We start from the raw sequence: 21,761 nt of genomic DNA, 5'->3' as shown, positions 1-21,761 counted from the left end.
AGGTTTTGGATTTAAACATGTGGCTTTAGAATTGGTCGAAGAACAATTCAGAAAAAAAATAGTGAAAAACAGTCTGGCAGATCCAACATCTAACAGGAGTTCCAGCAAACAGAAAAATGGAATAGAACAAATGGCCAGAGAAACAATGGAACATTTCCTAGGATTTAAGATATCTTTAGATTGGAAGGGCCTATGCCAACCAGAAAAAAGATTTCATCCTCTCGACTTTTTAGATCACCAAGAATAAAGCTTTCTCATCAGTGACACTAGATGTGCAGTACCCTGAAAACTCTGAGGGAAAATGATTGTAAATCTACTTTGTCTCATATACGTGGCCTTACTATCAGTCAAGTGTGAAAGAAAAATAGATATTTTCCTACGTGCAGGAAATGAGTTTATCTTACACTCTTTCTAAAGAAGGTACATTGAGGGTGTACTTCATCAGCATGAAGGAGAAAACCTTGAAAGAGGATGACAATGGGATAGTATTGCAGCTGTGTAGGAAGGCCCAGAGAACAGCCAGGCATGATTGGAGCAGATGGTTGGAGAGCTCCAAGAGGGCTTTCTCCAGGGATTACATGTTCTAGGTGCTATGACTGAGGGCTGTATTTGTTATCTGTTGCTGCATATTACCCCAAAACAATAACATTTATTATTCTCAAAGTTTCTGTGAGTCAGGAATTCAGGAGAGGCTCAGGTGGGTGTTTCTGGCTCAGGGTCTCATCTTACAGTCAAGATAGCCAGGTCATAGTTATCTGAAGGTTGACTGGGCCTGGAGGATCTGCTTCCACCGTGGTTCACTCACATGACTGGCAAATTGGTCCTGTTGTTGGCAGAAGGCCCCGGTCTCTTTATGGGCTTATGCATAGGATGCTTGGGTGGCCTCAAACATGGCAACTGGCTATCTCCAGGGCAAATGATCCAAGAGAGAGATCAAGATAGAAGCTTATTTTTTATGACTTAGCCTTGGAAGCCATACAGCATCACTTCTGCCATGCTCTCTTTCTTATAATCAAGTCACAAAGCCTGGTCCACATTCAAGGTGAGGGTAATTAGAGTCCATCTTTTGAAGGGACCATTGTGGACATATTTTTAAACTTCCACAGAGCCTAGATAGTTTTGGGATATGTTTTGTTCATTAAATGGCAAGGGAGGTCATGGCTTTAAGCCTGTAGTGAAGGAAAAAGTGGTTAAAGTGGCTCTGTAAGAACAGTGTTAATGGACAAAATAATGTAATGCTTTTTCAGAGTCAACCAAAAGATAAGATTGTTATGATTATAGAATGGAATGTAAATGTTAACCTTGACGATATTTTAAAAAGGAATCTTCAACAGAAGTTACTCTTACCTAGCAAAAATTTTTCCCATTAAAAGGATTTAACATCACACTAATTGAAACATGAAAAAGTCTAGGTTACTATTTATTAACCTTTTTAGTGGCTTTCCTAGCTCATACTATAACAAAGTAGAAGATGGCTTGGATGTTTTAAAACAGGTGGTTAAATTCAGGGAAAGAAAAGTGGGTCAGGGTTTCTTTCACAGCTTGAGGATGATCATTAACTTTGAAAACGTTCTTCTCTCCTTACAGGTGGGTGGAATTAAAGACAAAGTGCTGGCAGCACACAGAGCAGGACTGAAGCAAGTCATTATTCCTCAGAGGAATGAAAAAGACCTTGAAGGAATCCCAGGCAATGTACGACAGGATTTAAGTTTTGTCACAGCAAGCTGCCTGGATGAAGTTCTCAATGCAGCTTTTGATGGTGGCTTTACTGTCAGACCTGGTCTCTTAAATAGCAAACTGTAGGCCCGAATCTCAACCTTTTAGAAGTTATGAAGTGCCAAAAAGGTACTGAAAGATGATCTTATTCACACCATTAAAGCAAAATTTCCCTAATTTGTGAACATAATCATAACAGTAATGTTCCTCACTTAAGTAGTGGCTAGTGTTTATTACAGAAATATGTTAATTTAATAAATTGATAAAAATAGAATTCTTGTCTTGTCTTTAGTGGAATGATTGCTGTGTCCCTGGAAAAATGTGGAGCAGTGGTTCTCAATATGATCCCCACAACAGAACGTAGAACTTGTTAGAAATGCATTCTCAGGCCCCATGGCAGATTACCTGAACAAACTCTGAGGAGTGGGGCAGAAATCTGTATTTTACAAAGCCCTCCAGGACTTTACTGGATCCTGAATCCAGTGACTTAGAAGGGGAACTGGGCAAAGATGAAAATACAGCCAACTGTTTGTTCTTTTGGAAAATAAAAGTGTTCAAGTGCACCTTATGATGAGTTGTGCATATCCCAATATAGGTCCCTTCTTATGCAAAGGGAGGTAGCACTCAGAACATGATAATTTGTATCAGATAGAGTGGTATGTGTTAGCACACCTCACAAAAACATGTTGCCCTGATGCCTGTAATCTCAAAAAAGTCCAGTCCCCAGAAACAAGGCAGCCACCCATCCTGGGATGGTCCCTAAGCTTGGAATCCTGACTCCTGTACCTCCCCTTCTGTTTCTTGTTTGTGACAGTTCCCAAATCTGGTAGATTTTATGTTGACTATCTTCTGTGACTCCATGTAGGCTATGGACAACTGTGAAGTCAGGCTCTTCTACTTATAAGCTCAGTGAACTTTGTGGATCTTAGTTTTCCTCATCTGGGAAATGCAAATAGTACTACCTAATTCAGTGTTGTTGTGAAGATTAAGTTATAACGCAGTGTAAAATAGCATTAAGCAATTTCTAATATTCTAGCCAGTAATGGATTTCAGAATCTTATATTACAAAATATAAGAACAGATATGTAGAGATATTTTGGAATTTCCTGGATGAGATTGAGGTCTGCAAGTTACCCAAATTACGGTGCTCAGACCTGCTAGTAAAATCTCCAAATGTGTTCTGGGAGGAAAAATCGAGACCTAGGACTAGTTATGGCACAGCAGAAAAGAACATCAGGACATCTGAAAACATTTCACTGACTATCTTATCAACTATTGTAATATTATTTGTATTCATTTTATGGGGGGAGTAAAAGAAATAAAACTACGACTGTTAATTTTTTTCAGCAATCAGAGGGAGCTAATCCACACCCAAACTGCTCTACTTTGTTCCACCCAGCAACGTGGCAACAGAGAACATTTTTAAAACTTGGGGTTATCTGTATTCTTCCTCTAGAGTCCTGAACATGCAGCTTTGTACTCATCTATAAAGCAGCATTAGGACATCTTCTGTGCCCTCTGGTTTTAAGCATGCCTGCCTTGGGTTGAATGTTCCCCCAAAACTTAATCCCCACTGTTTACTGTTGAGGGTGGGAAATCCTATTATGGTAACTGAAAGGTGGGGCCTTGAGGTGATTAGATTGTAGGACCATGCCATAATGAATGGATTAAAAATGGTGGTAATGGGCATGGTTTGTAAGGCTTTAAAAGGAAAGTGAATACAGAGGTTTGTCTGTCTCTGCTCCACCATTTTTTGTAATGTGATAGTCTGCCATCACTCACTGTCACCAGCACCAAGGTTCTCACCAGATGTGTTCCCTGGACTGTGGACTTCCCAGACTCAGAAACTGTAAGCAGTAAATTTTGTTTTCTTATAAATTACCCAAGTTCCAGGTGTTTTGTTATAAACAACAGAAATGGACTAATACAATGCCTTTCCTTTTTAAAAGAGCCTACTGAAAAAACCTGGGTGCATTATTTTCCCTTGCTGTGTAACCTAACAGAATGACCATTTCTCTAGCACTGTTTTTGGTTTGTTTGGATTGTGGGGGGATGGTGGTATTGCTTTGAAATCTAAGCTTTTTCACTGATTTTTTTTTTTTTTTTTTTATTGGGCAAAATACTCATATACATAAGATTTACCATTTTAAACATTTTTAAGTGTATAATTCGGGGGCATCAGTTAATTCACAGTGTTACCACTAACTACATACACCCTTTTTTTCAATCACAAACTCTGTACTCACTGAAAAATATCTCCCCATTCCACCCTTGTCCCAGACCCTGGTAACCACTGGTCCACGTTGTCTCTAAGATTTTGCCTCCATGTAAGTCAAATTATACAATAGTCATCCTTTTGTTTGGCCTGTCTCACTTAGCAAGTTGTCAGCATTCATCCATGTTGTAGCATGTGTCAGAATTTCATCATTTTATGGCTGAATGATACTCCATTGGATGCATATGCCACATTTTGTTTATCCATTCATCTGTTGGTTGTTTCCACCTCTTGGCTATTGAGAATAATCTTCTATGAATGTGGGTGTACAGACATCTCTTCGAGTCCCTCTTCAGTTCTTTTGGGTATATACCCAGAAGTGGAATTGCGGGATCATATGTGCTATGATCTGAATACCCCCCAAAATTCATGTTTTGAAATTAAATTGCCAATGTGATAGTATTAAGAGGTGGGGCCTTTAGGAAATGATTAGGTCCTGAGCGCTCAACCCTCATGAATGCCCTTATAAAAGGGCTTAAGGTAACAAGCTAGCTTCTTTTTGCCCTTCCATCCCTTCTACTATGTGAGGACACAGCAACAAGGCACCAACTTAGGAGCAGAAACCCGGCCCTCAATAGACACCAAGTCTTTTGGCACCTTGCTCTTGGACCTCCCAGCCTCCAGAACTGTAAGAAATAAATTTCTGTTCTTTATAAATTACCCAGTTTCAAGTATTTTGTTATAGAACCACAAACAACTAAGACAATATAATTCTATGTTTAACTTTGAAAACTGCCAGACTGTTTTCCATTGGGGATGTACCATTTGACATCCCCACTAGCAATGTACAAAAGTTCCAATATCTCCACATCCTTGCTGACATTTTTTTTTTTAAATAATAAGTAGCCCTTCTAATGGGTGTGACATAGTACTCTGGCATCTCCCTAATGACTAGTAATGTCAAGCATCTTTTTCTAATATTGTTTTTTAAAATGTTACCCAAAGACACCTTGTGTGTCACACAGTCAGCTGGGTTTTTAATTGAATATGCTGATTAATTCAAATTCTAATTCAGAGGGGTGAGGCCTCAGGATCTATGTATTAAACCAGTACTCCCGTGTGTTTTTTGGTGGCTTGCTGGTACAGGGATCAAACCTGGGATCTTGGTGTTATCAGCACTATGCTCTAACCCACTCAGCTAACTGGCCAGCCCTACACAGGCTCTTTATGCACAGGCTTTTACAACTCAACTATTAAAAGTAAGTAAAGCTTGCAGTGCCTTGGTTATCAAGAAATGCTATTTTGTCCACTTGAGGGGTACAAGTGTTTTAACTTGGCCCTGCTCCTTTACTGATCCTTCTGTTTGAACCATGTGTCAGAGATAGAGAGCCTTAGTCACTTTATTACTTCTATGCAAATATAGTGAAAAATGCCATTTGTTTAAGTGATTGTTCCTAAATATTTAAGTTGATAAATCTGTGATCATAGTCAGGGTTTACCGATTGCAAAAGATATTAAACATCTGAATTTTTTAAAAAACGTAAGGGGAAAAGTGTATGTACTGACTTGAAATACAAGGTTTCCTTCTCTCCTTTTCTTCCTCTGACATCAAGATTTGCATTCTGGCCATACCACCAATCATCTTCATAAGAAGAATGGGGATGTAAATGGGGTTCATTTCCAACGCCATCTCTAATGGATGCCTGAAATGCAGAGGATTCTGATTCCCATCTGGACACAGTGATTAGTGATCTCCAACCACCATGAGCTTCCTGTACTAGGTGATTGGTTCACATTGACATTTACCAAAATCAACCATGGTGTCACATAATCAATTGCTGAGGTAAAGGGGGCTGACAGTATTTTCCTTTATGAACTACTGAAATGAGATAAATCTTATTACTAAGGGACCTGACACTAAGACACAAAGAATGTTAATTTTGCCAATTCCCTTTCCAAATCTCAAGTTTATTTTAACTGGGATTATTAGATATAAACATCAAGAAGTTTGGGTTTGTTTTTTTTAATGATCACATTATTTTTAAAGATCACATTATTTTGGCCAAAATGATTAGTTGTACTTAAGCCCAAATCCCCATGAAAATCTTACTCAGCAACTTAAAAAAAGAAATAGACCTACAGTTGTTGAGAAAATAGAATAGTTTGGTCAGGGACCTCGCCTCGGGTCCAGTTGGGTGTGGTTCAGCTATTTTTGTAAGCGTGTGTGTGCACGCGCGCGCATGTAGTTAGTGCACATGCGCACCAATGTATCTTTTTTAGTTTTGTTGCTATTCTTGTGTTCTTCAGAGAGAGAGAGAGAGAGAGAGAGAGTTTAGTGAAGCAGGCAGGTGGGTGTCGGCCTCGGGAGTCTGCCCTACGCAGCCATGCTTTTCCAAACCTACAGCTTCCAAAGACCTTTTGGCCGGTTACCTAGCACATCGACCTGTGTGAAGGGGTCTGGGGACCCACCCTGGCATGTGAAGGGTTTGTGACCCAGTCTGTGAATGAGCTTGAAGGGTTTGTGAGGACCAGACCCAGCCCTAGCTCGACAATTGGCCCAGTCAGTGCAGGATTACCAGCAGGTAAAAGAGCCCAACAACTGGCATGGTGGCCTAGCTTTACAATTGGCGTCATGAACAGGATTAAAAGAGCAACAAGAGCCATAGCCTTAGCAGACTGCCACAACAGTCATTATCCAATTTGACAGTCCAATACTAATGCTTATTTTTTGTCTTGTTTTACTAACATTTATTGATCCTTAATGAAAATTGCCCTCGTTATTTTTTTTTTTTTTTAAAGATGACCGGTAAGGGGATCTCAACCCTTGGCTTGGTGTTGTTAGCACCACGCTCAGCCAGTGAGCAAACCAGCCATCCCTATATAGGATCCGAACCCGTGGCCTTGGTGTTATCAGCACCGCACTCTACCGAGTGAGCCACAGGCCGGCCTAGCCCTCGTTATTTTTTTTAAAAAAACCAAAAACAGGAAGGAAATATTAAAAAGATCTGAATAGACACAACAGGCAAATCCAATAAATGGCCATTGAGATGTTTTAAAACAGTTGTATCAAAATGATTTTAAAAAATTCTCTAGGAAAAGCTTTGTCATAAAAATTCACTATAGTTTGCACTGTTAATGAAATAAAGAACAATTATGTGTTTAACATTTTTGGACCTAATAAGAAATTTTATCTTAAAAAAAATTTTTTTTTTAAAAAGATGACTGGTAAGGGGATCTTAACCCCCGACTTGGTGTTGTCAGCACCACGCTCTCCCAAGTGAGCTAACCGGCCATCCCTATATAGGGATCTGAACCCGTGGCCTTGGTGTTATCAGCTCCACACTCTCCCAAGTGAGCCACGGGCCAACCCCTTAAAATTTTTTAAATAAGTTCAACATACTGTCAGCACTTTTCTACACAATAGATCCTGAAACCCTTTAGCATAAATCCTAATCTTTATATGACAGTGCAAGCCTGTCAAAATGTGACTTTACAAAACTGAGTATTCTTTCATACCACTGTTTATATATTCATGTCTGCAAATCTGTTACACCTTTCAGAGTTTAGAAAGGCCTATGAAAATTACATTTATAATAATAAATTTATCAAAGAAATTTCTTAGATCTATATAAGTACAGGGAAAATGTCTGGTTAAGCACGACAGTGGGGATATAGTGCCAGGCATAATGATAGCACATTTGTCCTTCCTCATTCCCTTATGCAGTAGATACCATTAGACCCTTTTACAGAGGAGAAACCAGGCAGAAAGAGGGTAAATACAAGTAGGTTACAGGGTCAAAATTCAACCCAGGCAGTTAGAACCACAGCCCACCTGTTCACCACCAAATTTTAGTAGGTACTTGGTAAGTATTAAACTGAATTTTGTTTGGATAATGCCATTTTTAGAGAAATGAATTTCTTTTGGTAAATAATCTAACTAGTTTAAGATCATATGCAGTAAACCACCATATAATCCTTTGTTGTTTGAACATGCACACTGGATTAAGTGGGGAGGGGAATGACAGAGATTCCAGCAGTGCATTCAGTCTACACGTTTCCATAACACTTACCTGTACCTTTCTTGTACAACTAATACAGATGACCACAGTACTAGTTGGTAGTTCACACACACCATTCACCCTATTATGTTCTAATCTTACTCATCATGTCCATTCTAACGCAGTAATCACAGAGTAGACCCCAGGTATATTTAGTTTGATCCAGTACTTTTTATTTGGATTACCAATTCTTCCACTCAGGAATCTGAATGAAATAAAATTCTACCATTAGTAGAATCACTGCAGATGTTCCTGAATATAAAGAGCTCTTGAGCTCTGGGGGGGAAGGGAGAGACACACTTTTGGTGAGCTAAGCTATCTACAACCACTCACATAAACTTTAAAAGTTGCAGAAATGTGGACCTTAAAAAAAGTCATAAATATTACAATAAAAATTACTCAAAGCAAAAGGATAAACTGTTTTCCAGTGATCGTTAATATACTAAACTGGCCCATGATTCAATTCAACAGGTCAAATTCAAGTTTAAGAGTACAAAAGCAAAAGAACAAAGAGTATCACCCACACCTACCCTATGCAATCTCCTGAAAGAAGACACCAAAAGAAGGGGTGGGGCATTAATAGGAGAAAGTATACATTATAAAAAAAAGTAACTTAAGAAAAAGAATTATACTTTATAAATCAAATCTTAAGTGGGCCAAGAAATGTGACTATAGATCTCATCCCTGTAGGCCAACATTATGAAGATGACTTAAAAGAAATAAAAATAATTAACAAATATTAAAATGTCAACCTTATCAGCTGTCAAATATACACAAAACTTACTATCTTAACTTGCTTAAATTTGCAAAATGGAAAAATTAGCAATGAAAAGGAAAATCCTTCACACTGCTGCTACTCATAAGTGTCCACTGGGACCTCTCTAAAAAGCAATAATAAACATATCAAGACTTTAAAAAATCCCAAGAATATAATCTGAAAACATATGGAAATGCTTACAGGTTATTTATAAATAGCCAAAAAAATATTTACCTAGACCAAGTAAATATACAACAGGAAACTGGCTAAAGTTACAGTGAATCCTCACAGTTTACCAAAAATGATATTTTTCCAAGATTATTAAAGTGGTGAAATGCTAAGATGATCATGTTGTGTAGTTGAGAGGGTTACATAATTATGTGATCCTAATATTTTTCCAAAAAAATGTGTATAAGCACATATTCATACACATAATAGACTGAAAAAAATAAAAACGTTAGTTACCTCTGAGTAGATCATAAGATTACAGATCTCTATTGTGCATGCCATATTGTAATTTTCAATGTCTATGCAATGGGCATATATTACTTTTATAACCAAAACAACATTTAAAAATGTTAAAAACACAAAATGATATACCCCCACAAATATACTCAATACACATGCTCCTCAGCTTATGATGGGGTACATCTGGATAAAGCCATGGTAAATCAAAAACATCATTAAGAAGAAATTCATTTAATGCTGCCAACAGAGCACAGATGGTCCCTGACTTAAAATGGTCCAACTTAACAATTTTCCAACTTTACAAAAGTGGTAAACATCCAGTAGAAACCATAACCCCATTGTAAGCTGTAAAGAGCTCCTCAACTTATATGACAGGTTACATCCCAATAAACCATCATAAATCAGGCACCATCTGTTTATTAAATGCGGAATAAATGCTGCTTTTCTAAACACACATGCCAACAGAAATAGACCTGGATATAAATTTGCTATTGAACTGTTCTCTTTCACCTCAAAAATAACTACACAAACACATATTATAACCAATTTAAAAAGCAATGCATAGGTAGGGAAAAGACCACAGCCTTCTTTCCTGAAAATAATTAGCAGAAGTAAACTCTATTATCCAGAATTGTCCATAATTGCTGGTGGGATAAGGGAGATGCCCAAATTAATTTTCATTGACTTTCTAGGTTTAGGGCACCCATAAAAACCTTACAAAATAAAACTTTCTGGCCATTCAGAAGGCAATTTCAAAATCTTGCCATGTGCCTCATGATAATTAACGACTGATAACTGTATGGTACTAAAGGCATATAGGATTTGTTAGGTTCTTATTATGTGCAAAGCATTCTTCTAGGTAATGTACTTTTACCCCCATTTAACCCTCTGAAGTAGCGATCATAATTTTAACCCCATTTTACACATTAGGAGACTAGGGCCCAAGGTCACACAGCTGATAAGTGGGGTGGAGCCAAGACTGGCACCTACTGAAAGTCTGGCTGCAGAGCCAAGGCTCTCAACCACTAGGCTATGAAATACTAAATTAACTCATTTTTATTGTGGGGTTTTTTTTTTTCTTTAAAGGGGGGGAAAAAGTGGTATTTGTTCATTCCCCTAACAGAGAGTTGTGAGAATCAAAATATTGGCAAAAGGGAGGAAAAAAATAAGACTGTATGGTCCAGAGGACATATACTGTCTTTTGCTACACTTTAGAATAACACTACCACACCTCAGAATGACAGCACACTGATTTCTGTTTATATAGTTAAAGTACAGAATGGAACAAGAAAATAACTTTCAATTTTATCAAACTTAGAACTAAAATAGACACATTAAGGTTTTTTAATTTGCCAGATATTCTTTTAATGAGAATTATAAAAGACCAAAAACATTTTTTTGCAAACTGCCGTTTTTAAACAAATGATCTGCTTTTAATTACAAATACTGTGTATAACGATGCCTTATTTTGCAAAACCAATAAATACAAGGACAAATTTTAAATATGTGGTTTGTCCAAAGTATTTGGAGAAAAAAAAGCCTGATTTTCTTCAATATTTATGAAAAATGAGAATTTATTCCCTAACCTTTCAGAGAGTAAGTCTGAAGGTATAACTCAAATGAAGAGAAACAGTACAAAAGAGAGCAAGAGAGAGACCATCTTATAGCTGCTTTAAAATAGCTTTTGATAATTTTTCTGATGTCACCTTTCCTTTCTGGAACTCATATCTTCACAAAATAGCTGAATTTAAAAATATTTCTGATGAATTGATTAATGGGGGAAAAGAAAATGTATTGAACACATAAAACTTTACCATAAACAATTATGCTTATCAAAAAGATACTAACTTTAAAATGGTACAAAAAAAGTGAGGAAAAACCTGAATTACAGAAAAGAAAGTCAAATTTATTTAATGAAAAACTAGAATTAATAAAAATTAGCAAACACACACGCGCGCGCGCGCACACACACACAGCAGCACTATGTACTGACTCACAAAGGGAAAGAAAAGCAGTGGTCCAGGACCACTCAAGATGGCTTGTCAGTTAAAGGGAAGAAAAACCACACACACACGCACACGCGCCAAAACAAAACAATATTTTCAACGATACAATCAATCTACAACACAAAATTCAGAATTATTTTACAATGCTTCCTTTCTTAATACAAAAGATGCCCATCTTGGGTGTATATATATATATATAATTTTTCAGTGGTTTACTGTTGACTTATTTTTAAATATATTAGTGTTACTACATGCAACTGTTTCCTGTATTGTTTAACAGCCTTTCTTTTTATTTACCTTCATGTGTCTAGCTTCCATCTACCAAGAGTTTCAGGTTGACAGGCAGACAGGTGCCTTATTCTCTGTGAAACTGAATGCAAGTTTTAAACACTGGCCAGAAAATGTTTAATTGCCATTTCAACACATGGAAATAGTTACATTGATGCCTAAATTGCCATTTTCTGCAAAAAGCTGTGCAATGCTGGTGTCAAAGACTAGGCAGTCACTATTCATAATGGCTGTTGCAATTCCCTCATGAATAGATCGAGGAGTCGCTTCCCAAGTCAATCGCCGCCTATGACCATTTAGCTCAAGTCGATAAGCAAAATTTTCTGCTTGCTTGCGTGTTCCTATCAGCTGTACAATTGCGAAGAACTGCTGATGACCATCATATTTTTCCTGTTTTTCCAAGACTAACATAAAGTGAAAGCCAAAACAGGACTGCATCATCACCCAGTCAACAGCACCAGGAAGATTAATGTCTGTAGCGAGAAAAACTATATCCTCTCCCTGTAGGGTTGTAATGGATTTATGCTGATGCATCAGGTGGGGCATTACAGCATCCAAAGAGCCTTGCCACTTACAGGAAGCACCAGGGCACGGACAGGAATAAGGCCTAAACTCACAGAGCTCTTCATGGTCTGCTTTTTCTGTGTGTGGTAGAGTTATTTCACATCCAGAAGAGGCATATTTACAAGGGAAAAGTACTGAATTGGCCACTTTCTCCATAGCCAAGTTGCGAATGGATCCCAATGGGCCCCGGCAAGTTGGACAACATGTGAGCTTTGGGCGACAGTTGCTACAAACAAGATGGCCACTCTGACACTGAAGAATGGGTGGTAGCACATAGTCAAAGCAGACCGGACACTCAAAGAGACTTGCCAAATCATTGTTGGATGCAGTTGTACCCGTCAGGGCAGGCACCCTCTGGGATGGTGGACACTTTGAGGTACCAGTAGGTAATGCTGTAGCAGTCTGACGGCTCATTTCTGTAATAAAAGATAAATAAATAAAGAGGTGAGAGAAAAACAATTACAACTATAATTTATTTTACAAATGTTTACATGCCAGAAATACTTTAAGTTTGATGCAAAATTTACAGTGAGCAAAAGAATAAAAGAAATAGGGTTAAAAACAAAACATACACAAAAATGAAACATAAATTACATTAAATGTCCATTTAGATTATTAGAGGTTGTACACTGGATATGCCCTCTTTTCAAAATGTTCCAGAATATTTAGTGTTCCTTTTATTTTTAAAAAAAGAAGTGCTAAAAATCATTTTGGATGAACTACATGGAACAAGAAATATTAAAATAAAAACAAAACTATAAATAACTAAGTGATGCTGTGTAAGTAGCTTAAGTTTAATCGAATCAGTTTTGATGGGACTTTCTCCTGCCTCTCTTATTCCCTTACTCCATCTACTTTCTGATTGAGTCAGCTGCTGATAGCTACAGGGAGTTACGGGTAAGCACCCTTTACACAGCCGGCCCTGTGAATTCACAAATCCGCAGATCAAAAACATTCAAAAAACCAAAAAACAATAACAGTATAACCACTATTTACAAAGTGTTTACATTGTATTAGATATAAGCAATCTAGAGATGACTTAAATTATACAAGAGCATATGTGTAGGTTATATGTAAATACTATATCATTTTATATCAGGGACTTGAGCATCTCTGGATTTTGGTATCTGCAGGGGGTCCTGGAGCCAATCCCCCATGGATACCAAGGAATGACTATAGCTCAAATGCCAAAGAATCAGACTATTGACTTTAAATTTAAGTAATTCTTCCTAATGGTGGACAGTATCTGCTCTATAGGTATATTTTGGGGGTAAGGGGGACACAAGAGGAAGAGTCTGCTGCCGTCTCATTATACATCTTTTTCTAGTATGTCTTGCCACAAAAAGTTATCATCAGTTAGGTATTAATCTTGTTCCCTACTGATCAGTGCCCACTTCAAAAGTGAGGAGACAAAGGGAAAAAATGGAGGGCCAGCCTCAAGTTTTTTGTCTGGTATTTAAAGAAAGTACATCATTTTACTCTACTTCCATTTCACAATATAAATGAGATATAATGTACAAAGGGGAAGGAGAGTCAGAAAAAGAAGGTAAAAAAGAGAAGAATGAAGATAAAAAGCACCATAGAGACACACATGTCATTGGGGATGGGAGATGGAGTCAACAGGTAGAGAGAACTGCTTGCACAATGGGATTCACCAGTGTTGCTAAAACATTCATCAGCAAACAATAAACATTATTTAACAGATAAATGTCTTATGGAAGAAATGATCAACAATGTAACTAGTCAGGCTGAATTAAAAATAAACCGTGGCTCACTCGGGAGAGTGTGGTGCTGATAGCGCTGACACCGCGGGTTCGGATCCTATATAGGGATGGCTGGTGTGCTCACTGGCTGAGCGTGGTGGGGACAACACCAAGCCAAGGGTTATGATCCCCTTACTGGTCAAAAAATAAATAAATAAATAAATAAAACAAAACAAGCACCTTTTCCCAGGAATCTACCTTTGCTGGGATATGGCAGGCCACTGTCTGTCTTGTGAGTGACAAAAAAATGAACCTGCTGATGTTCTAAGAGTGCACTCCTAGTAAATACTAAGCCATATTTCTACAAATTCTAATGTTTTCTCTCAATTATAATCTTTATTCTTTTACAAAGAATTTAACTTATAAGAAACAAGTTGGTTACCAACGTTACCAAGTAAATGCAATCTGGGTTCTACATTAAAGTGGTTACAAACAGACACCTTAAATGGGGGCTGAGGGTACCAAAAAGAAATCAATTCCACTGTCACTAAAGGAAGTTCAGGGCAAACAAAAGTGCAACAGAATTCCATTATAATGTGGTTCATCATCATATGGACTTAGAAGAACATGAATCAACTCTCATCATCTGAAATCCTGTATAATCCAGGTGTTCTGTCCCAACAAAAAGATTGTAAAGGAGTTCTGTAATCTAGTTTCCCTCTGAGTAGATTCTTTGTGAATATGATGACCAATTTTACGGACTCAGCATTGCTCAAACACCCTGTCTATGCTATATGCCTATGTCATGGTCCATTTTATGCGGCTCACTTAAGAAAGCAACATAATAATCGAAAAGTGTTTCCTTGGGTACAAAACAATCTAAGCCACCAATCAATGCCTTCCCAAATTACTAAAGCAAAACAGCTAATCACAAAGGGCAGTAAACTCAGTTTGTATTTCACTTTGTATTTAACATAGCTACCTACTAAGCAAGAAAACACTGTTGTTAAATTTCTTGACCTAGCAAAACAATTATACATTTATCATCAATAGTTTAGGCTCACAGTATATCTTTATTATTTTGCACATTGTAGAAAGTACAGTTTAATTCCTTTTAAAAGTGCGAAAAACAAGTGAAATGTGGCCGGTATTTCTTGTGAGCGGAGGTACTATAGAACAGCAACTGCTAAAACCTCCCAAAGCTCCCTCTCGAAACAGAAAAGGATGCCCAACCATATAGCAGCCCTGCAGCAGAAACCAAGATGACCCTGCAAAAGTCAGGACGTAAGCTAAAGTTCGATTTAAACAGAGGAAAGTACAGCAGCTCAAATGAAACATCACTGTGAACCTCGGAAAGAGCTAAATTATATGCTACAGCCATTCCCCTAAACCCATTAGATTATACTGACTTACAGCTTTCCAGTTTGTTTCAGAAACCCAGTCTCTTAATGTCAATACCTTTTCTCTTCCTTGTCCTAGCCGCTGGTAAACATGTAAGCAAGACTCCCCTCCAGGAGTACAGAAAAGGTACGGTAGGCTTTCCCGTCATGAGAAATCAGGCAGCGCATTGCGTTTCCCCAAGAAGCAAAGACAATCTGTAGCAGAGGCCCTTCCTGGACACCTTCCGCTGCTATGCACAAAAGACCCAAATTCCTGTCTGAAGTCAGGCTCCAAACATCCATTCACTCCTCAGAAGCACCGGCTAGAGAGGCGGAGAAATGGAGCCTTTCCGTCCCCCCAGGAGGCGACCACACCTCCCTATGAGCTCAAATTCGCCTGCGTCTCCAAAAACGAGAGCCATTGCTGAGCTGTCCTCCGCTGCGCCTTAAGCCTTCGTCTTTCTCACAAGTTTGTCTTCCCCAGATTCACTGGCTAGGATCCCTCCAATCTGGCGTGAAGGCCGGGGCTGCACGATACGAGGTGGTGGCTAGAGAAGGAGGTGCGCTCTCTCAGCCGGCTCTGGAGCTACCGCAGGGGTCTCTCTGCCAGGAGAGCCATTTGGAGCCCAGGGCTGGGGCCGAAGCTGGGGACGCAGCTGGGAAATCCTGCTCTAGCCGACAGCTCCAGGGCGGGCCCAGGGCTAGCCGCGCCCAAGGCGGCAGCCCGGCTCCCTCAAACAGGGGCGGGGCAGCAAAGGGCGGGGCTACGCCAGCCAGCCCCGCTCCCCAGCCCAGGGCGGCTCCAGGGCTCCCTGCAGGCCTGGGCAGCTCTGAACCGGCGCCGCCCTGTCGTCGACCCCACCCCCCCAATCCCGCGACAACATGCCCTCCTCAGCATTTCCACAAGTTTAAATTTAGGTTGAACCATTCCGTTTCTATAGGCTGAAACGGTCGAATATCGGTAGTTTCTCGTGTTTTCAATCGAAGAGCTACAAAGTGTATATGGGAAATGTGTAGCCAGACAGGCGCTCTTCTCTGCAGTTACACTCTCCAGGATAATCATGCGAACGAACGCTTACGTTTTTTCAGAGTGAAAGCGTTCTCCACCATTCATTCAATAACTGTTTATCAGGAATCAATTACCACATTCCCTCAATTCTAACTTAAGTCTCCATTTCTACTCCTGTTGGTACCATATTTTAAACTCCCCCTACCCCCTACGAATAGACTTTGGAGTGTGAATACTAAACACACTTAGGCCATAAAACTCATACTTCAACCTCCAAATTTAGATTATATTCTCTTCTCACTCTGGGAAAGCTATCTTAAATGGTCTCATTAGACGTAGAGTAGCTTATTTTGTTTTTAAACAGCATTACCCTTGCCCCAATAAAGTCCTGGGCCTCAGATTTCCATTGCGTCAGCCACTGCATTCACAGGTTTAACCTGTCATTACATCATGCTTAGGGTAGCCTTTAAACGCAGCAAGAGCTGTTAGTGAACCCAAAGCAATGAATTGTAGATTACCAATTTTCAGCACCAAATTTTAACTCTAATCACTTCCCCATTTTATTAATGGTGTGTTCAATCACCTCAACTTCATTTTAATACTAGGCTACCCAAAACATCATTAGAAACAGAAATATAATTGAAAATAGATACAGCCTGCCCCACAGACAAATATACATTTCTACTCCCTATATTTTTATTTTCTAATACATACATATTCATTCTAAACAGGACTTAGGTTTCCAGAGTAGGACTCTTCAAATTTTTTAAGCAGAGAAACCCTTCCAAACAGAACCAAGAGAACTAAGAAGCATAGAACAAGGTAAGACTAATTATCCTCAAGCAAAGATAGTTCACTGTTTGCCAAACTCCCAAAAGTCTGCACAGAGCCTTACAGGACAGTCTGTAAACCATTAATCAATGGACAAACCCCTCAACTTAACAACTGAGTCAGGACAGTAAAAGTGGAAGCGTTTGGGAGTCATCTACACTTGGATTCAAACCCTGCCTCCACCACTTGGTTCAGCTGTAAAACCAGAATATTTCCAGCCTTGAATAGGTTTGTCTGGATGAAGTGGGATGGGTAATTTATGTATATCATAGGTGGCACATATTCCAGAATATTTAAGTATTCACTTGATAGGATCCCCTTACTGGCCAGCCACCAAAAAACAAAAAAACAAAACGTTTTCACCAGACACCTGACTCAATTGCCTGATATGTCATCAACTAGTTAGAGACCTAGGCCTTGTTGGTTCCAGATAAATGCTCTAAAAAGATGCCTTAAGCTTGTAAAGGTGATCAAACATGTCTGCCAAAGATCAAGCACCATTTAACAAATTATTAGCACAATAAACTTTAATTTTTGACTAGGTAAAATATTTATTTACACTGGTTTTATAAAGAGCTGAAAATTTCACAAAAACTACATTTCACTAAGACAAGCCCATAGAATCCAAAATTAGCGAAAATCCAAAATTTAGCAAGAGTGCACTGTTACCTACACTTTCTAAAGCCTACAACTCAAGCCAGTTTGGTATAAAATATAAATAGATGTTTTTTGGTTTTGATCTTTTTCTTATTCATTTTTGTGGCTGGCCAGAGGGAACAAACCCTGGACCTTGGTGTTATCAGCACCAAGCTCTAACCAACTGCGTTAACCAGCCAAAGCAGATGTTAATCTAAATCAAAACATTTTAGAGTCAGCCTTTAATGCTGTCTTAGAAATTTCAGAGCATTTAACCATTGCTTTGCCACACTAACATACTTAACAACAGAAGGAAGCAGATGGACTTAAATTTTATTCTCAATTGCATGTGACAACCTTCATTTCTATTTATAAATACTTACAAAATAAAACTTTCAAGCAGAGAATGTAGTTGGATATGGAAAAAGGATCATAATATATTGTAAAACAGGTTACAAACAGAACATACATGAGAAATTGGTTTGAGAAATAAGGAAGATTACACATGGAAAAAGGACCAATGTATTATTTATGTTAGCATACTGGTGATTTTTATCTATATTTCCTGCAAAAGGGACAATAAAAGAATGCTTTATACAAATTAGGCTGACTGAGAACTGTGAAAACCAAAAGGAGAAAAAAGTAAAACATATGCACCGCGTTCTTAATTTAGTAAAAGAGATAGGATGGAAATATTGCTACCCCTCCTTTACTTATACAAAAATAGTTCGTGGAAACTACATAATATTTATTATAAAATAATATTACAGGTATCACACTAAAAAGTTGCTCTTTGCATTAGGAATCTGGTTAAATAAAACTCTTCCATTCAAAATATTTAGGGCTTTTCTCCTTCCCAGAATGTCTTTTTGTGAAAAAGGCACTTTCTACATTTATTTGACATTGTGATAGGTATTATGTAGAAAATGCTTAGGTTACAATGTTAAACATTGCCTCTACTGTAAAGATTTACTTGCTTCTCACACATGAACAAAATTAAGGCAAGTCTCCTGAAAAATTCAACAGCTTAAAATGCCAAAAGTTAAAAATCAAATGTTGTTATAAAACAATAATGCAGAAAACAGAACTTATTTTAGTTTCCAGAACTGTAGCAAAGAGATAAGAGGAACTTTTAAAAATCATGTTTTTCTTAAAAGCTCCATTTTTCCTGAAGATAATTCTGAAAGTTTTGTAGGTATAGAAAAATAGTTATAGGTCTAGTAAGATTGATGATCTGAAGTGAAGAAAGCCCAGGAAAAGGACCTGATAGAGAATTGCTATAAAAATAGAAGTCTGACCAAAGGTTATGACACAGTAAATAGAAAGGAAATACAAATCCTAACTCAAATGTATAAAGCAAAGTACATCTGCTTTTTTACTTGCTAAAATCACTATATTTTGAGGCTTCCATCCAGGTAAAAAATAGCATATTCTGAATCAGAACCTATCTAGCACTATGCTAGATACTGAAATATGATTAATCAATGAACGCAAAGTAGGAATGAGATGCCTGAAAGGAGCCATCATAAAAGCAATTGATGTACATGAACTAGGATTAGCGATTAGGATGCTATTGGGAGTCACAGAGATGAGCTTGCCTAAAGTAAAAATAAGAGAGATCCCAACACTTAAAGATTTAAGGGTTCATTAAAGGAAGAGGTAGTAGCCTCTAGACTGCAATAGTTCTCAAACTTTATTGTGCTTACTGATCATGTAGGGATTCTGTGAAAAATGCAGATTCTGATTTTGTAGGTCTGTAGCTGGGTCAACAAAATTCTGCATTTTTAATAAGCTCCCATTTGTGGCCAATGCTGCTGGTTCACCCAGAAGCCCACACTGAGTAAACAAGGCCTGAAGAACTGAGAAAGAGAACAAGATAAGAGAAAATCAGAAGAGGGTAGCTTCTTAGAAGCCAAGGGAAGATGGGGACTTAGATAGATACAGTTCTCCCTTGGCATCCTCAGGGGACTGGTTCCAGGACCCACTCAGATATCAACATTCACAAATGTTCAAATCCCTTATATAAAATGCATAGTACAGATGGGTTCCGCAACTGCAGGTACACAGGGCTGACCGTATGGAAAAATTCACATATACATCAAAATTAGAATTATGCTTTATCATGTTCTTCAGAGAACATACATTATTGCTGTATTTAGAAAATCCTATAGTAAAGAAAAAAGGCAACAAGCATACATGTCTAACCACGCAAGAACTCAAAGAATACAGTGCCCATGAACCCTTCATAAGAAAACTGCTTGATGAAGAAATCAAACTAATCAAGTGATGAATCAAAGTAAGTCATCTAGAAATGGTGATCTTGTTGTAAAAGGATTAAATTTTGTGACCCAATTTAAATATAGAACAAATACTAAACTATGGGCACCATAATTACAAATTAGAATGTAAATATTATGAATCTTGGCAAGTGATATATATTTGGTCTTCATCCCCTTTCCTGACACACAGCTCCCCAAACCCTTGGAATCTCCAAAGTAATATTTTTGTATGCTAATGATTGACTGTGATTGACTGATTGAGGGTTCCTGAATAGTCTCAGGATGGGGGCTGTTACCAGGGGAACCAACCTTGTCATTAAAGGGACTAACTTTCAGTCCGTCCCCACACACACACCTCCAGGGAGAGGAGAGGGTCTGAAGGTTGAGTTGATTTCCAAAGGCCAATGATTTAATCAATCATGCTTACATAATAAAGGTTCTACAAAAACCTCCGGGGGGGGGGGGGGGGGGGGTTCAGCGATCTTCCAGACTACTGAATGAATATGTGGAAGTGATTGGAGGGTGTCAAACCTGGAGAGAGCATGAAAGCTCTGCACCTCTTCCACATACCTTACCCTATTCATCTCTTCCATCTGGCTGTTCATCTGCATCCTTTGTAAGATCCTTTATAATGAATGGGTAAACTTAGGTAAAGTGTGTTCTTGAGTTCTTTGAGCCGTCCTAACAAATTAATGAACCCAAGGAGAGGGTCCTGGAAACCTATTTATAGCCAGTTGGTCAGAAGTACAGGTTACACCTCCTGAGACTTGCAATTGGCATTCTGAAGGGGGAGGAGAGGACAGTCTTGTGGGACTGAGTCCTTAACCTGTGGAATCTAACTCCAGAGAGAGAGTGTCAGAATTGAGTTACAGGATACCCAATTGGTGTCTGCTGGAGAACTGCTTGGTGTGGGGAAAACCTCTACACATACGGTGTCAGAAGTGTTGTGCTGAGAGTAAGGTAGGAGAAAACAGTTTTTTCCTTCCAGACACAGCAAGGTGCAAATAACTATATAAATAACAAAAAAATCATATGGTAAGGAAGTAGTAAAAGTAATGGCAGTTTCCTGGATTGGCAATATGGAGGTGACCGGGAAGCCTCTGCAAAAGCAACCTTGTAGATATGGCTAGGGTGGAAGTCACACTAATGAAGGCTGAAGGGAATGCTGTGTGGTGCTATCATTTGAGAAGTATGACTGTGAAGAGAAGAATCAAGTGGTGGCTGGAAGGCCCAGAGAAGTTTTTTGTTTCTTTTTAAAAAAATTTTTAAATGGTAGAGACCAGAATATACTGAATGCTGATAGACTCCAGAAAACAGGGAAAGATGGAAAGTACCCAAGAAATGGAGCAATGTGATAAAGTTCTTGATAAGGTGAGGGACAGTTTTAAAACTCAGACAAAGGGACTAGACTTTTTTAGAAGAGATAATTCCTCCATTTTAAGAACACAGAAAGAAGACAAGATGTCTAGCTCAAGCTGTGGCAGTTTTTAAGGAAGATTCTATCAGAGAGTTTAACACTTTCTCTGTAGAGGAGGTATAATCATCCTTTGGAGAGGGGAGAGGATAAGGAGAGGAAGATGTCATAGGTTTGAAGGGATCCCCCTTCTAAACACCAAACTATAATAGAGTATTTTTTATGAATTAGTTGGGTCATGTCAATAGGGCACTGAGAACAAGTCAAATACATAATATACATCACCATCTTGAATCCCTATCACCTTTCTTAAGACAAAGGAGAAATAATTTGCCTCTATGTTCTCCAAACTTTAGTATCAGTATTCCAAAACCTACTAGACTAAAATGGCTAAATTTAACAGGCAACACCAAGTGCCGCCGAGCAAGTGGAGCCCTG

General features: G+C 38.5%; 2 protein-coding genes across 4 annotated transcripts in view; one reads left to right on the top strand and one right to left on the bottom strand.

Annotated features, from left to right (window-relative positions):
* LONP2 (lon peptidase 2, peroxisomal) overlaps window positions 1-1,949 on the top strand; it is a 100,415-nt gene extending 98,466 nt beyond the window's left edge. The window contains exon 15 of the mRNA XM_063110765.1: window positions 1,588-1,949. Within this exon, the coding sequence (XP_062966835.1) occupies window positions 1,588-1,803 (216 nt within the window). The 3' untranslated portion in view covers window positions 1,804-1,949. The remainder of the gene's footprint in view (window positions 1-1,587) is intronic.
* A 9,150-nt stretch (window positions 1,950-11,099) lies between these two features.
* Window positions 11,100-21,761, bottom strand: part of SIAH1 (siah E3 ubiquitin protein ligase 1) — a 28,348-nt gene continuing 17,686 nt past the window's right edge. For 2 of the 3 annotated variants that reach the window (XM_063110769.1, XM_063110768.1), the window contains one exon: window positions 11,100-12,488. In XM_063110769.1, coding sequence (XP_062966839.1) covers window positions 11,638-12,486 — 849 coding nt within the window. In that variant the 5' untranslated portion in view covers window positions 12,487-12,488 and the 3' untranslated portion in view covers window positions 11,100-11,637. Of the gene's footprint in view, window positions 12,489-15,233; window positions 15,336-21,761 lie in introns of those variants that run through there. The other variant, XM_063110767.1, reaches the window with a different exon arrangement.

Source organism: Cynocephalus volans, chromosome 10 (genome assembly GCF_027409185.1).
Source record: "Cynocephalus volans isolate mCynVol1 chromosome 10, mCynVol1.pri, whole genome shotgun sequence".
NCBI lineage: Eukaryota > Metazoa > Chordata > Mammalia > Dermoptera > Cynocephalidae > Cynocephalus > Cynocephalus volans.
Note: the sequence above shows the minus strand (reverse complement) of the source record. Positions and strands in the feature narration are given on the sequence as shown.